General features: G+C 42.0%; 1 protein-coding gene across 2 annotated transcripts; it reads right to left on the bottom strand.

The window, feature by feature from the left end:
- Positions 1 to 2,361: 2,361 nt before the first annotated feature.
- FITM2 (fat storage inducing transmembrane protein 2) lies at positions 2,362 to 9,668 on the bottom strand. 2 transcript variants are annotated; one of them, XR_005009920.1, is made up of 3 exons: positions 9,405 to 9,591; positions 6,274 to 7,135; positions 2,362 to 6,180 (listed from the first exon to the last, which is right to left on the bottom strand). XR_005009920.1 is itself a non-coding variant. In XM_036751151.1 (2 exons), the coding sequence occupies exons 1-2, from the start codon at positions 9,587 to 9,589 to the stop codon at positions 6,520 to 6,522; spliced, it is 801 nt and encodes a 266-aa protein (XP_036607046.1). In that variant the 5' UTR covers positions 9,590 to 9,668; the 3' UTR covers positions 2,362 to 6,519. The 2 variants fall into 2 exon arrangements, 1 of the variants encoding a protein (XP_036607046.1); XM_036751151.1 differs by having other exon boundaries at positions 2,362 to 7,135; positions 9,405 to 9,668.
- Between the last annotated feature and the right edge of the window lie 6,004 nt (positions 9,669 to 15,672).

The following is a 15,672-nucleotide window of genomic DNA, read 5'->3' on the forward strand; positions in this document are numbered from 1 at the left end:
GTAGAATGAAAGGTTCACCTGGGATGGGGAAAGGAAGACATCCAGAAATTACTGTAATGTAAAACAAAAGGCAATAAGACTAAGTTAAAGAAAATAAAAGATGAAGTGGAACAAACACAGGATTCTGAGTCAGAAGACCTGGGTTTGAATCCCAGTTGACACATAACATGAGCCCCTCTTAAGAATACAGGCTTTAGAGACAGCAGGGAGTTAGTGGGTATCTAGGAGGGAGGAGATACTGCCTGGCCTTCTCATCAGCACCGATTTGATTGTCCCAGTCTGGCAATCCAACCAAGATCCATTCTTGTAAGTAGAGGAAAGACTTTGTCTGGCAAGCTACCTGCTGAGCAGGATTGGGGGTCAGGGCTGTGACACTTTGAAGTAAGCATCACTTTTCTCCTCAACTTCCCAGGGCATCTCCTGAGGGTAATAACAACTGAACTGTGGCCATTTCACTCAGAATTAGGAACATTCCATCCCATACCTCTCTGACCATCCTGAAGATTTCCAGACATACCAAGGCCACACAAGTTTCTTCAAACAGAAGATGCCTTTGGTTGCATGAACTGACAACATATTTTTTTAATCAAGTATCTAAGGAAAGCCTCTGAGGTTCCTCCATGGGCTATTCTCAGTCTCTTACTCAATCAGCATTAACTAAGTGCTTACTATGTGCCAGGCACAGTGATAAATGCAGGAATGAGCTCAGTATAAATGAACGGAAAGAACACTGAGCTTTAAGTTGGAGGAGGAACTGGTCCTAAATCCTATCTCCCTTCTGTGAGACTTTGGGCAAGTCACTTAACACCTGTAGACCTCTGTTTCCTTGACTGTAAAATGAGGGAGCTAGATTAGATCATTTTCTAAGATCCCACCTAAGTGTAGATCTGATGTTCCATAGAACCAGAATTGGGCTATCTTGGAGTGCGATCAACCCAAGGGGACAGGCACAGATGGGAGGGAAAGACACCCCCCAAACCCATCCATATCATAAAATTTTGAACTAGGAGGGGTCTTAAAGATCATCAGGTTCAATCCTTTTACTTTTCAGAGAAACTAAGGCTCAGCTTCTTAAGACTGGCTTTGTTCAAGTGACTGAGGTCTCCTGACTCCAATCCTACTACCTCTTCCTTCTAGTGCTTGGTTCCAATCAATGAACAATTCTATTTGACCATGGGCAAGTCACTTAATCCCACTGGGTCTAATTCTTCTTTGCTAAAATGAGGAAGCTGGATTTGATGTCTCTAATTCTACCCTCAGTATAACCAACCTTTTATCATTTCACCATTCCACTGTCTTGGACCTCAACGAGTGATATCCAAGGGTCTATAAAGTATACAGCTGTATCCTAGAAATCATTGAGAAACTACAGGCATTGCCTTTGACTTTGATCAAGGAATGTCACTGATACATTCCTTCTTCAGGGCTAACAGAGTCTAATCTGGAAGCCTCTGAGGCTCTTGAGAAATGTGTGCTGAATGGAGGTGTCTGCAAATGCCCCATAGACAGCTCATAAAATACAGACTGACAAATAAGCTGACACTAACTATCATTTGACTTATCCTAGAAACTCAGAGCTAGAAGAGAACAAAGGGTCATTTATGAAAACCCTGGCCACAACACTCCTAACAGGTGCTTAATATGCAACATACTAGCTCACAAGGCAACCCATTTCAGTTATTCGACAACAGATTAAGATGTCTATCCTTTTATTTAACAGAAATCTGCCTCCTATTACCTCTCCCTCCTCCCTTCACCCCCACCTTTGGCTTTTTTTTTGCCTTCTAGGGCTACTCAGAACAAATAAGCTTCCACATGAAAACCTTAGGATTGCAGTGAACCTCAGGGATCCCTGGGCTATTGTGTCTCCCCTGGGGCCTCTCCTTTCAGGGCAGCAAGAGATCTGCTGGAATCCTGACTGTTTCCCAACCAGACTCAGTTATAGCTTCATCAGACAGCCTCATCAAAAGGCCAGGCCATAGGGGACATAGGGAACAGTTTTAAGGGCAGACTTAGAGTGGTAAAGGTGTGGCAATAGCATGTATTGTCAGCCAAGCTGGCCAGAAACACTCTCAGGGGTATTGCTCAAGCACTGAATTTCATTCTAGTTCCTGATGTAAAGATTAAAAATAAATCAGACCATATTGCTCACCCTGGCTAGGGTAAATAAAGGGGATGGGGGAAGGGAACAAGCATTTATTAACTACCTACTACGTAGGAGGCACTGTGCTAAGTGCTTTACAATTATCATCGCATTCTCATTAAAAGAATGACACAAGAAGAAGCAGGCTAATGCTCACAAAGTCAACTGTAGTTCAACCAGCTCACAAGCACCTTAAATGAGGGAGAAAGAAACAAAGGCCAGAATCAAGAATCTTTATTTTTTAGTTTACTTTAATTTTATCGTTTACACGTACGATCCACTGTGTATTTAACAATGTCAAGAGCCATTCCTTAAATACAATCTGGTGCTCAGACTATAACAGATGTGCCTGGACAACAAGGCTCCCAAGTGAATGAACCTCAGTACTGGAAGACAAAACAATGACACGGTTTTCTGAGTCCAGACACCCTTGGAAGGCTCTTCCTCAGCACCTGATGACAATATTTACCTTTCAACACACACAACAAGGCTGAGTTTGGAACACGAGAGAGACCCAGACCCAAAATGGCATCCAAGTGGAGTACAGGAGACGTAACTCTTGCTCTTCACCCAAACCATGTCCTGATTTCTTCCACCACATCTTCCTCTTTGACAATTATAGGTGGGAAGGGGGCCCCTGGGAGAATGGGAACCCTGAAAAGCCATAAGAACTTAGAGGAATGGAGCTTAAGGAGTCAATACACTCTGATTTTTTTAAGGCTGCCAGAGAGCCAGCCCCGTTCTTGCCTGGCATAAGTGCAATATAAGGGGTCAACAGTCCAGAAGATCTGGGAAAAGAAGTTAACTTAACCAGGATGTGAGCTTCCTACTACAAAGCTACTGAAGAGCACTTAATAAATATTTTTTGAATGCTGAATCAAGATGTCTTAAGTCTTAGCCTAGAAGAGGACAAATGTGTTGTTTGTTCCCCCATAAAAAGGATTAAGACTGAGGATCCTGGGGGCTGGGATCATACAGGAAAACCAAATATTTCCTGCTGTCTTGTCCTTTTGTACGAACCTATTATGTATAACTGACTCTCACAACTCATAGTGAAAAAGACACTGAACCCAAACCAAACCAAGAGTATGAGAAAAACATTCCAAAATTTAAGTCTGACAAACAAACTTCCTGAGCAAAAAAGTGTATTTGTGACAGTTACCTATAGATGCTGAAGTCAGAACCTGAGAAACATTTCTCAGTTTCAGGTGGCAGGAAAAGTGGGAGTTGCCTTTGACAAACCTGGTTGGTCCAAATTTCACAAGGGGAACTGGATTACTGTCAAGGCCCATCAAGTCCTGCCAACACTACTAACACACAATGCAATCCCACTAGCCAGAGTCACAGTGAGTGTAATCACATCTGTTATTTCATTCATGAACAATTAACCTGACACTCTGGGGCAGGAATACATAACTTAAATACATCTTTACAGGAGATGTGCAGCCACTGCTTCCTAGAGCTCATCATAAAAGCTTGAGCTATGGCAGTAAAGTGTAGTGTTCGTTACATAATACTATTGTCAAGGTTAGAGCTTCTTAAGACTGGCTTTGTTCAAGTGACTAGAAGATTCAATGAGGCTGCCCATGGGTGAAGATGACCAGGTTATTTCAACTTCTCGATGTGCACCATGCTCCACTGGGAACTAACAAACAACAAAGCTGGAATCTGATCTAGGAAAATGAGTTTTAGCAAGATAGACAGAATGGGAGGATGGGGGCAAAGCTTAGAAACATACAATGCTTGAGTTAGAAGGGACTTTAGAACATAGACTAATAAAGCAGATTGTCAGAGCAGGAAGAAACCTTAAAATATAGATTATTATAGGGAGAAAGCAAATGCAAGAACACAAAACAAGGAGGCAGCATGATGTTGGGGAAAGAGCAAAGGATTTTGAAAAGGATTGAAATCAGAAGTCATTCCACTGCCCTGAAACTAAGTGTCCCCATTTGTAAAATAAGGGATCCTCATGGGGTCATGAGGAAAGTACTTTGTAAACCTTAAAATGCTATGTAAGTTACCGTTATTAAAATCATCATCATTATTTATTATTGTTGTTATTAAGCACAAAGAATGTCAGAGCCAGAAAAGATCTCAGATATCTAGAGAGAACTGATTCAAATTTATATTGATAGTCAAAGGATATGAACTGGCAGTTTCCAGAGGAAGAAATCTAAGTTTTCAATAACCAGATGCAAAAATGCTCAAAATTACTAATAATTGGAGAAAGGCAAAATAAAACAACTCTGAGATTCCATCTCACACCCATAGGATTGGTCAAGTCGCCAAAAATGGAAAATGACAAATTTGCTGGAGGGGCTGTGGGAAAACAGGTACATTAATGCACTGTTTGGTGGAGCTGTGAACTAGTCATTCTTGAAAGCAATTTGGAATCATGACCAAAAAGCTATTAAACTGTGCATACTCTTTGACCCAGGAATTCCACTAATATGTCTATACTCCAAAGAGGTCAAAGAAAGAAGAAAAGGACCCATATGTACAAAAAATATTTATAGCAGCAGTTTGTTTTGTGGTAGTAAATTAGAAACTGAGGCGGGTAGCCATCAACTGGGAAATGACTGGATAAGTTATGGCATATGTATGTGAAATAATACTATTGTGCTATGAGAAATTACAAAAGGGATGGTTTCAGAGAAACCTGGGAAGGCTTGTATGAACTGATGCAGAATGAAGTAGGACCAGGAGAATAATTTAAAGAGTAATAGCAATACTTTAGAGATAATCAGTTGTGAAAGGCTTAGAAACTCTGATCAACAAAATGCCTAACCACAATTCCAAAATGAAACATTCTACCTATCCCCTGATAAAGAGGCACTCTGAACTCAGAGCACACATTAAGACCTTTTTTGACATGGCCAATGTGGGAAATTGTTTTAACTATACATGTCTGAAACATGTTTGTTTTGTTTTTTCGATTTCTCAGTTGGAAGAGGAGCTAGGTAGAAGTGGCAGGAAGAAAATGTAGATCTGAAAATAAAATTTAACTGAAAACCAAAAGAAGGCCCGTAGAGATCTATTCCAATTCTTCCTTTTACAGATGGGGAAACTGAGGCCCAAAGAAGGAAGGGATTTGCCAAAGTCAACAAAACTAGCTAGGACTAGAATACAAGTCTCATAGGGTATTTTCTAAATGCACTGGCTTCTTGCCGCTACTCATAATGGGGAATGCTTCCTTTCAACACTAAAGAATATATCATGATTTTTCTTCAGAAACAGAAAACTTCAATACATGGCAGCCCAATTTGTACATTTTTTTACCCGACAAAGGTACTCTTTACATCACTGAGTGATATTCAGGGAAATGAAATTTTAGTACAAAGACTAATTCTGGCAAGATCATCTTGAATCAGCTAATAAACCTCTTAAAAATAAGTTACCTTCCATTCTGTACAATTTTCTGACCTGCAACTTATTTAACATCACAAACCACAATTTTTGGTTTTTCAAAAGTCAGTTATTGCTCAAAGGCAAAAAAGGAAAAAAAAGACAAGAAACAAAACTACCTAAATTTATACCAAAAGACAAGATTGGGAGGTTGTAAACCTTAAGAACTTCATTTAAGGCTTTAACCAACCACCCAGTTACTGCCAACAATTTTACAGAATTTACTCAAAGAAACAAACATTCTCACAGTTTCAACAGAAGATGGATGGACAATTACTCACTTTCAGTGAGTGCACAAAAGTTATCTAACACTTTTGTCTTTAAGGCACTCCAGTTTAAAAGGCAGTCAATCAGAATCTGGCTGCAATATTTACAGTCAACTGAAGAAATGTAAATATTACAAGGAGATAGTTTTTCCAGGCTTTTTCCCCCATGGGCAAGATCCCAGCCTGAAAGACTTAAGCAAAGAGTATCCAAGGCAAACATTTAAATAATATTAAAAGTCACTCAAACGAAAAGACAATTGGCAGCTAGGAGACAGCAGAGGATAAAGACAATTCTGGGGCCCTTAACCTTGCATCCAGGCATAACTAGCCATTCAGCATGTATCTGAGTCCTGGTCCCCAAAAGACCTAAAAAACAAAGAAGTCCCAGGTCAATGTCAGAAGAAGCCCAGGCCAATCTGGTTAAACAGCACAATTCATGTTCAGAGCTCTTACACCTACATTAAATGATCCCAGACAGCTTCTTTTGGTGGGACTGTAAGATGTTTTCCATCTTTTCCCTTGCTGTGAAACCGTCAATATCAAGCATTTGCCAAGAATAGGATGGGAATGAACTCATTCCACATGGGCCACTCTCCAGCCCCTGTCCTTGCTAAAACTGTCAAGTGAGATAGGACTGATAGTTGAGTAAAGATACCTAATCAAAATAAATAAAGATTAACTTTCTTGTCGCTCCCTAATTTTTTTTTATTTCTTGTAACTATCTTGCTTCAAATTCAGACTGGAGCTCTGGGGAGGAAGTCCAGGAGAAAAAGGTTTCAGGTACCAGAACCGATATGTTCCATACCAGCCCACCAAGCCAAACAGGGTACCGAACACTTTCTGAGACAGGTCATGGAAATAGACAGCAGTGCAAAGGAACATCCAAACCCAGATGTACATCAAGCAGCCCAAGGCAACGACCAAGGAGGTGAGAGTGAAGTGCAGGCCATGGCTCCTGTCTATCTTGACCTCTTGCAGAACAGCCATCTCCTCCACAATGAGCAGAGCACAGTAGGTCAGAAGGAAGGAGTGGCCAGAGATGTCAAAGCCGTGCCAGAACCCGCCACCTTTACGGCACTCCTCCTTGCTGTTATACTCCTTTCGAATACTTTCCAGGGCAGGTGATTTGTAGCAGCTGCCTGTGTAGTGTTCAATGTTCAAGAAGATACTTGTGCTGACATACCAGACCATCGTCCCCACCAGAAGTGCGCACAGCCGCCTGAGGACGACACCAGCCTTCCCTGTCAGATGATAGTTGGTGAGGGCAATGAAAGGCAGGAGAAGAATGAAGGTCCAGCCCCAGGCCACTTTGACAAAATACCTGGCAGAAAAGATAGAAGAAAAAGAGGGAAACAAAATATAGCCATTAATTCAAGTCTTTCAACTCAGGACTGTAGAATGTCAGAGCTGTGAAAGACTTTAGAGATCATTTAATTCAACTAACCCCTTCCCTCTTTTTCTTTACAGATGGGGAAACTGAGACTCAGGGAGATGGTTACTTGTTACATAGTTAGTGAGTGATACAGATAATACAAATTCTGAGTCCACCACTTACCAGCCATGTGATCACAGAAAATTCATTTAACTACTGAGTCTCAATTTCCCCTTTTATAAAGGAAGGATAACAATACTTCCATTACCTACCTGATAGGACTGTTATAAGAATAAAATAAGAAACAGCCTGGTATACTGTAGTAGGAAAAAAAAAAAACAAACCCACTGGACATGGAGTCAGGGGATATGGGTTCCAATACTGACTATGACACCAGGATTGGAGGTTTAGAACTATAAGGGAACTCAGGGACCATCAAGTGCACCTCCCTCAAAGAAGAACACTGAGCATGTGCCTTGCCCAAGGCCACACAGCTAGGAAGGGTCAGAGGCAGGAGCTGAACCCAGGTCTTTCAAATCTCAAGTCCAGCATTTATTCTCTATGCCTTGCTGTCTTACCTAGTATAACTATGGGTAAGTTACTTCCCCTCTCTGAGGGTCAGTTTCTTCATCTGATAATATTACTTGTACCTTACCAGAAGATGCTTTGTAAATGTTAAAAAGTTACATAGAAGCAAGTTGTTATTATAAAATACAAAAGGCACTGTGTGAATTGTAAAGTGCTTTAGAAACCATGACCTGCTATGATTATTTTCATCATTATAATTTCCATTATACCATACAGCCTTCTCTAAGTAAAAAGCAGAAAGGGAACTGGTTAAATACTCTGCATGAGCACCTAAGACATAGACATAGAAAAGGCCTGTTGAATTAGGGTTAGTCCCATGGGAATCCCATTCATCTCACCAGTCACAACAAAAGTCTGCAACAAAGTAGCAGAAGTTAAGGATCTCCTCGAAACAACAAGAAACTGTCTGGCTGACAACACCCAGGAAAGGATACAGCAGATGGCCCCCTTTCCCTAGCAAGACTGTCAACCCACGGGCCAAATGGACAGTGGGAATGTGCCACCATTTCTAATCAACCCCTTTCACAATCTATTCTTAGACCAGTTTCTCGGGGTGACTGTGCAATCCAAGGGCACAAGATCAACTACGGCCGGTACCCAACTAGCCTCAAAGGTTGTCCACGTTGCCCAAGAAATAAAAGGTCCCAAAGTCAATCATCGCTACATGCCAAAGTTCCAGGGCTGATTAATAAGCAGCAGCCAGAGGAGAGAGCTGAGAAAATCCTGAAAACCAAAGAAACAACCGGTTGACTGCTGCGGGTCTTGGGTCTGCTGCCCTGCAGAGTTTGTTGTGTTGGAAGACTTTCCCTAAAGCCACCGTCACACATTAATGAGAATGAACTTTACATAGGGCGACTAAGGTTCCAGGAAAATCCAGGGGAAAGTTCACTGGGTGCTGCTGAGACAGGCAGACCTGCCAGACCCAGAGGGGTCTCTCTCCTGACCCTCATCTCAGAATTATCCTAGATTCGAGGACCGCAGTCACACCCCTATGATCACTAAAGGTCAAGTGCACGGACCCCCAGATCAACCTGCCTAAACCCTTGATTTTATAGACCAAGAAACTGGCCCACATTCAGGCAAAGTGACTTCCCCAAGGGCAATTAGACAAATAGTGACAGTTAGTCGCGATAGTGGGGGTGGGGGTGGGGGGACCAGAACACTCAATTTTCTTCCGTTCCCAATAAGGGATTTGGAGTCGGTGGACCTGGGTTCTAATCCAAGCTCCACTTGAATGACCCTGGGGGGAGTCACTCCCCCTCCCTGGCCCTCAGTTTCCTCATCTGAAAAAAAGTAGGACCTGCAGAAGAGGATGTCAAAAGTCCTTTCCAGCTCTAGGGCCAATGACCGAAAAGCAGCCAGGACTCTGGGCTTCGGCCGTTCTCACCTACAAGCTCCGGCCGCCCCCCTCGTCCCAGCGCGATCAGGTCCTAGCCTCGCTATCGTTTCACAACCCCACCTCCCATCTTCATGTCGCGACAGACACCCCCAACACCACCCACAGAAAAGGCGCTCCGAGATGACCCGACCCATCCTCGTGCACCTCCCAGTCGGGAACCTTCCCCTGCCTCGATCTGTCCCGACTGACCCACTCGGTCACGACCCAGTCAAAGACGAAGACCACACTCACACGTTGAGGACGTTGCGCTTGTTGCTGAGGTAGCTCGGGGGCAGAGGAGAGAACTCCTTGATTAAGGAGCCGCCCAGCATGAAGGCAAGCAGCGCCCAAGGCAGGTAGCGCCGCACCGCCGCCCGCACTAGCGTAGTCCGGACGAACCAAGCGCAACGCTCCAGATACTCCATGCCGGCCACCATCCCCGTCCCGACCCGGGATCCCTAACTACTCTGTACCTTCCCGGCCACCGTCCGAGTGGCCCCGCCCCTCGCTCGTGCTAGGGCCGCCCCTCCTCCGGTGCTAGTGTGCACCAGCCCCGCCCCCTCTTGTCCGCCACTCGGTCGGCCCGCCCCTCCCCGCCCTCCAGCTCTGAGCGGCGCTCTGGCCCCGCCCACTGGGCTGCCTGCGTGGCCAATGCGCAGCCGCGCAGATTCCCCAACCTTAAAAGACCGCACCCATCCCACCCACCCCCGAGGTGAGCAAAAGTAGTTCGAATCCGATCTCTTCCCTAGTTGCTAAGCTCGAGGTGCTGCTGAAAGTGCCTCAGGTTGGGCATTGAAGCTTGGGGAAGGGCATACACAGCCCTGCCTGTGAAATCTTCCGGGAGAGTGAGCGAAATTCTGAGCTAAGAGGCAGGATGAGGCTTACCTCCGGCCTGCAAGCCTAGCCCAAGCATCCTGACTCTGTCTCCTTGGTTGTTCCTTACAGCAGCCCGGGCAGGAATTCCTGCACCAATGTGGAAGGGAGGGCGCAATCCTGTATTGATGAGGCACTGGGGGACTGCAGGCTCTCCCCATCCCCCGTCCTTCTACTCCCCGCCAACTCTTCCCGGGGCGGGGGGGGGGGAGCAGAGAGAGAGAGAGAGCAAACAACTGAACCTCTAACCTGCAAATAGGTTCGGGGCGGAGCTAGAGCCAGACTTAGGCAGGCAAGGACTGGACATGGTTTAAGATTCTCTGTTGCGCTCCTCCCCCCAAAGTCACTCTTTCTGTCTCCCTTCCTCCCTCCCTCTCTCTCCCTCTCCCTCCCCCCCCTCACCTCAGGCATGACGTGAATAGGGATTCAGAAGAATAGATCTCACCTAATTGTGCCTGAGGAAGACTGGAAAAGAAGCTATTGCTCCTCCATTAACACAGATTCTGGCATTCCAGGCAAATTCAAACATCAAAGTCCCTTGACTAACCTGATAGGATCATTGAGTTTAAGCTAGAAGGGACCTATCAGCCCCTCAATTTGTTTTGTTTTGTTTGAGAGCGTGTGCGCGCATAGGATGGGAGTTATTCTTTGTAGGGAACTTTAGGTGTGGAAACTCCCCCCACTGATTCAGATTAGCCATTCATCTCTAATTTGTCCTCTCAGGGAATTGCTTGGGGGCTATAAAACGTCATGACCTGCCCAGGGTCACATACATTAGAGACAAGACTTGACCTTGGCCTTCCTGACACCCCTACTTTCTCTCATCTATTTATTTTTTAAATTAAATATTTTATTTTATTTTTATTTATTTTATTCTACTTTAGTGCCAAAAAGGAATATTTCCATATACAGTGGAACACAGAAATTGTTTATGAAACTGAATCTCTTATTACATATAGCTTGCTTTAAAAAAAAAGTATATAATGGCAGATTAGAGGCAGCAACCCAGATGTACTCTCTCAACATTCCCCTCTAAACAACTTTAAAATAACTCCTCAAATCAAATTTTGGAGTGGCAGAGCTAACAAAAGGTCGGGGTGAAACATCTTTCTGGCCTAGGAACACTTAGGAGATCCACAGGAGATCTCTGAGACACCTGGATGGAGGCCTGTTTGGAGCACACACCTGTGGCAACAGCAACCATGGCCTCAGCAGCAGCAGCTTCAGGATCTCTCAGCCCACAGGTGGTAAAGGAGTTGGCCAACTAGTCATAAAAAGATTACAGGGGACCCTTTGCTGGCACTGATTAACAACTTTATTGCCCACACACAGTTTTGGTCCCAGTTGCAGGGCAGAGAAGAGTGCTTATGGTCAGTCACAAGGGAGCAGGGGCCTGGTTCTCAGTTCCAGGAACAAGAGGAGCACTAGTGCTTGTGGATGCAGGAGAGCAGGAGCCCTTCCTGGGTAAAGACCAAAGCACAGACCAGGAAAGCAGAGACTATACCTCTTCCCAGATCATACCACTTTGGAAGCACCAAAAACTTGCAGGTCCCCCTAAGCCTGAAGCTTAGGATAGCGCCTCCCCAGACCCAGGGGAACAGAACTTTAACATAAAGTTCAAATTCAAGAAACAGGCTGGGAAAATGAGCAAACAACAAAAAAGGACTTAACAATAAAAAGCTATTATGATGGCAGGGAAAATTAACACACAAACTCAGAAGAAGACAATAATGAAAAAATAGCTATAACGAATGCCTCTAAGAAAAATTCTAGTTTGACGTAAGCCAAACAAGAATTCCTCGAAGAGTTAAAGAAAGAGTGGTACAGGAAAAGGAGAGTAATGTAAGAAATTAGGGGAAAAGATTGGTAAAAGAGGCACAAAAACAATTGAAGAAAATGACACCTTAAAAAACAAAATTGGCTTAATGGTAAAAGAGGCACAAAAATTCACTGAAGAAAAGAACCCTTAAAAAGCATAATTGGGCAAATGGAAAAAAGAAATATAAAATCTCACTGAACAGAATTATTCCTTAAAAATTAGAATTTGGAAAGCTAAGGATTCCATGAGACATCAAGAAATAATAAAGTCAAAATGAGTAGGAAAAATTGAAGGAAAATGTGAAATATCTTATCAGAAAAAAAACTAACCAAGGAAATAGATCAAGAAGAGATAATTTAAGAATTATTAAACTATCTGAAAGTCATTATCAAGAAAGAGTCTAGACATCATATTTCAAGAAATTATAAAGGAAAACTTCCCTGATGTCTTAGATTCAGAGGGTAAAATGGAAATTGAAAGAATCTACCAATCACCTCCTGAAAGTAAAACTCCCAAGAATACTATAGCCAAATCCCAGAACTCCCAGGTAAAGGAGAAAATACTGCAAGCAGCAAGAAAGAAACCATTCAAATATCATGGAGCCACAGTCAGCATCACACATGATTTAGCAGCTTCCATGTTAAAGGAGCAGAGGGCTTGGAATATGATATTCTGCATGGCAAAGGAGCTAGGATTACAACCAAGAATCACCTACCCAGCAAAACTGAATATAATCCTTCAGGGGGGAAAATGGATATTTCGTTAAATAGAGGAGTTTTGAGCATTCCTAATGAAAAGACCAGAGTTGAATAGAAAATTTTATGTTCAAACATAAGACTCATGAGAAGCATTAAAAGGTAAACATGAAAGAGAAATCATAAGAGATTCAATAAGGTTAAACTGTTTACATTTCTATATGGGAAGATGATACATGTAACTCCTAAGGGCAGTTAAAAGAAATTTACATAGACATAGGGCATGGGAGTAAGTCAATTATATTGGAATGATCTTCAAAGAAGAAGAATGAGGAGGAGGAGGAGGAATGAGAAAGAGGGATGCATTGGGAGAAGGGGGAAGGGAGAGGTAGAATGGGGAAATTTTTCTTACATAAAAGAGATGCATAAGGAAGAGCTTTTGCAGTGGAGGGGGAAATGGGGAGAATGGGCAATGCTTGAACCTCACTCTCATCAGACTTGGTTCAAAGAGGAAAGAACATATATACACACTCAGTTGTGTGTAGAAATCTGTTTTACCTAACAGGGAACTAGGAGGAGAAGGATATAAGAGAAGGGGGGGGAGAGGGAATTAATAAAAGGGCTGAGGTTAGAAGCAAAATAGCCTTTTGAGGAGAGACAGGATAAAAAAAAAGAGAGAGAGAAGAATAAACAGAAGAAAATGAGATGGAGGGAAATACACAGTAGTTACTACCATGAATGTGAATGGGATGAGCTCACCCATAAAATGGAAGTGAATAGCAGAATGGATTAGAAACCAGAATACAACAATATGTTGTTTACAAGAAACAAAAACTCACAGATTTAAAATAAAGGACTGGAGCAGAATCTAATGGTATGCTTTAGCTGAAATAAAAAAGGCAGAGATAGAATCCTGATCTCAGACAAAACAAAAGCAAAACTAGGCCTAATTAAAAGACATAATCATTTTGCTACATCTTGCTAAAAAGTACCATAGACAATGAAGTAATATCAAAAAATTTTACAGGAAATTTCTCTTATGAAGGCCTCATTTCTAAGATATATAGAGAATTGGGTCAAATTTATAAAAATAAGCTATTCAACTGATAAATGGTCAAAAGCTATGAACAGGCAATTTTCAGGAGGAAAAATCAAAGCTATCTATAGTCTTATGAAAAGATGCTCTAAATCACTATTGATTATAGAAATACAAATTAAAACAACTCTGAGGTACCATCTCACATCTATAAAAAATGATAAATGCTGGAGGGAATGAGGGAAAATAGGTACACACATGAACTGTTGGTGGAGTAGTGAACTGGTCCAATCATTCTGGAAAACAATTTGGAACTATGCCCAGAGAGGTATCTAATTGTTCATCCCTTTGGCCCAGTAATGCCACTACTAGTTCGATATCCCAAAGAGATCAAAAACAAAGGAAAACGACTTATATGTACAAAAATATTTCTATCAGCTCCTTTTGTGGTGGCAAGGAATTGGAAATCAAGGGGATGTTCATCAACTGAGGAATAGCTGAACAAATTGCGGCATAAGATTATGATGGCCTATTACTGTGCCATAAGAAATGACAATGGGGGTGGTTTCAGAAAAACATGGCGAGACCTGTGTGAATTAATGCAAAGTGAAGTGAGAAGAACTGGAAGGTCATTGCACACAGTAACCACAATGTTGTAATGATGATCAACCGTGAAAGGCTTGGCTATTCTGCTCAATAAAATGATCGAAGACAATTCCAAAGTACTCATGATGAAAAAAATACCATCTTCCTCCAGAAAGAGAACTGATGAACTCTCTGCAAATTGAAGTACAGTTTTTTTCATAATCTTTATTTTTTTTTTGCTTTATTTTTTTCAATATGTCTAATATGGAAATACGTTTTGTATGATTTCACAAGTATAATTGATTTCATGTTGCTTGCCTTCTCAGTAGGTAGGGGAGGGATAGGAGGAAAGGAGAGAATTTGGAACTCAAAATTTAAAAAGAAAAGAATGTCAAAAATAATAAAAAATTAAGAAAGTTTTAAAGTATATAATATAATCCATGTTACTTTCAAAACTGTTCTGTTCATCAGTTCTTCCTCCTGAATTTCTTTCTGTTCTTTTCTGTGCTTTCTTAAAGTGCTTCAAAGGCCCTCTTTCTTAAAGCATCATCATTGCTACACTTCCTCCTTTTCCCATCTACCCCCACAAAAACCAATAAGGAGGGAGGGAAACTGTTGTGATGAAAAAGCATAATCAAGCTTAATGAATATACACAGTGGTCAGGTCAAAAATATATGTCTCTGCCTCTTGATTCCATCACTGCTTCAGCAGGAAATGCTTAACATGCTTCATCGTAGGTCCTCTTGAAATATGCTTGGTCATTGTTTTTTATCAGAATTCTTAAGCTTTTCAGTTCTTTTCCTTATATAGGTTGTTCTCGTTCTGCTCATTTCACTTCTCATCAATTCAAGATTCTCTGAAACTATATAGTTTTTAGTCTCTTAAAATGCAATAATGTTCCATTACACTCATATACCACAATTTGTTCAGCCATTCCCCGGTTGATGGGCATCCTCCATCATTTCTTTGATTCTAGTTCTTTTCTTTTCCCTTTTAATTCCCATTAGGATGTGGAAGATTGTTTTGTTCAAAAAACTAAAAATTCCTTCCCTGGCATTATCTTCCTTCTTATTCCCACCCCCACCCCCATTCCCACTTGTTTCTGTGTTAAGTTTGATTTATTTCTACACCAAACTCGTGTGTGTGTGTGTGTGTGTGTGTGTGTGTGTGTGTGTGTGTATTTGTGTATGTTCATCCAACCTAACTTTCTCCATTTCAGATAAGTGTGAGGTGCATCTGATGACTTTCCCTTCCCACATGTTTGTTTGTATGCTCTTCTCACACAGCCCAATTATGAGAAATAGCAAATTTCACTCCCTTCTTTCTTCTTTCTAAACCACTAAATTCCTTTTACTCTCCTTTCTCTTTCACCCGTTAAAACCCTCAAAAATGAACCAATCCCCGTCAAAAATGAACCAATCCCCACCACTACTGCCAACAGCAGCCCTCAGTCTCTATTTATCTTATTTAGTTCCCTCAATACCTTTTGAAAACATTGAGGCCCTAGTATA

Source organism: Trichosurus vulpecula, chromosome 3 (genome assembly GCF_011100635.1).
Source record: "Trichosurus vulpecula isolate mTriVul1 chromosome 3, mTriVul1.pri, whole genome shotgun sequence".
NCBI classification, from domain to species: domain Eukaryota; kingdom Metazoa; phylum Chordata; class Mammalia; order Diprotodontia; family Phalangeridae; genus Trichosurus; species Trichosurus vulpecula.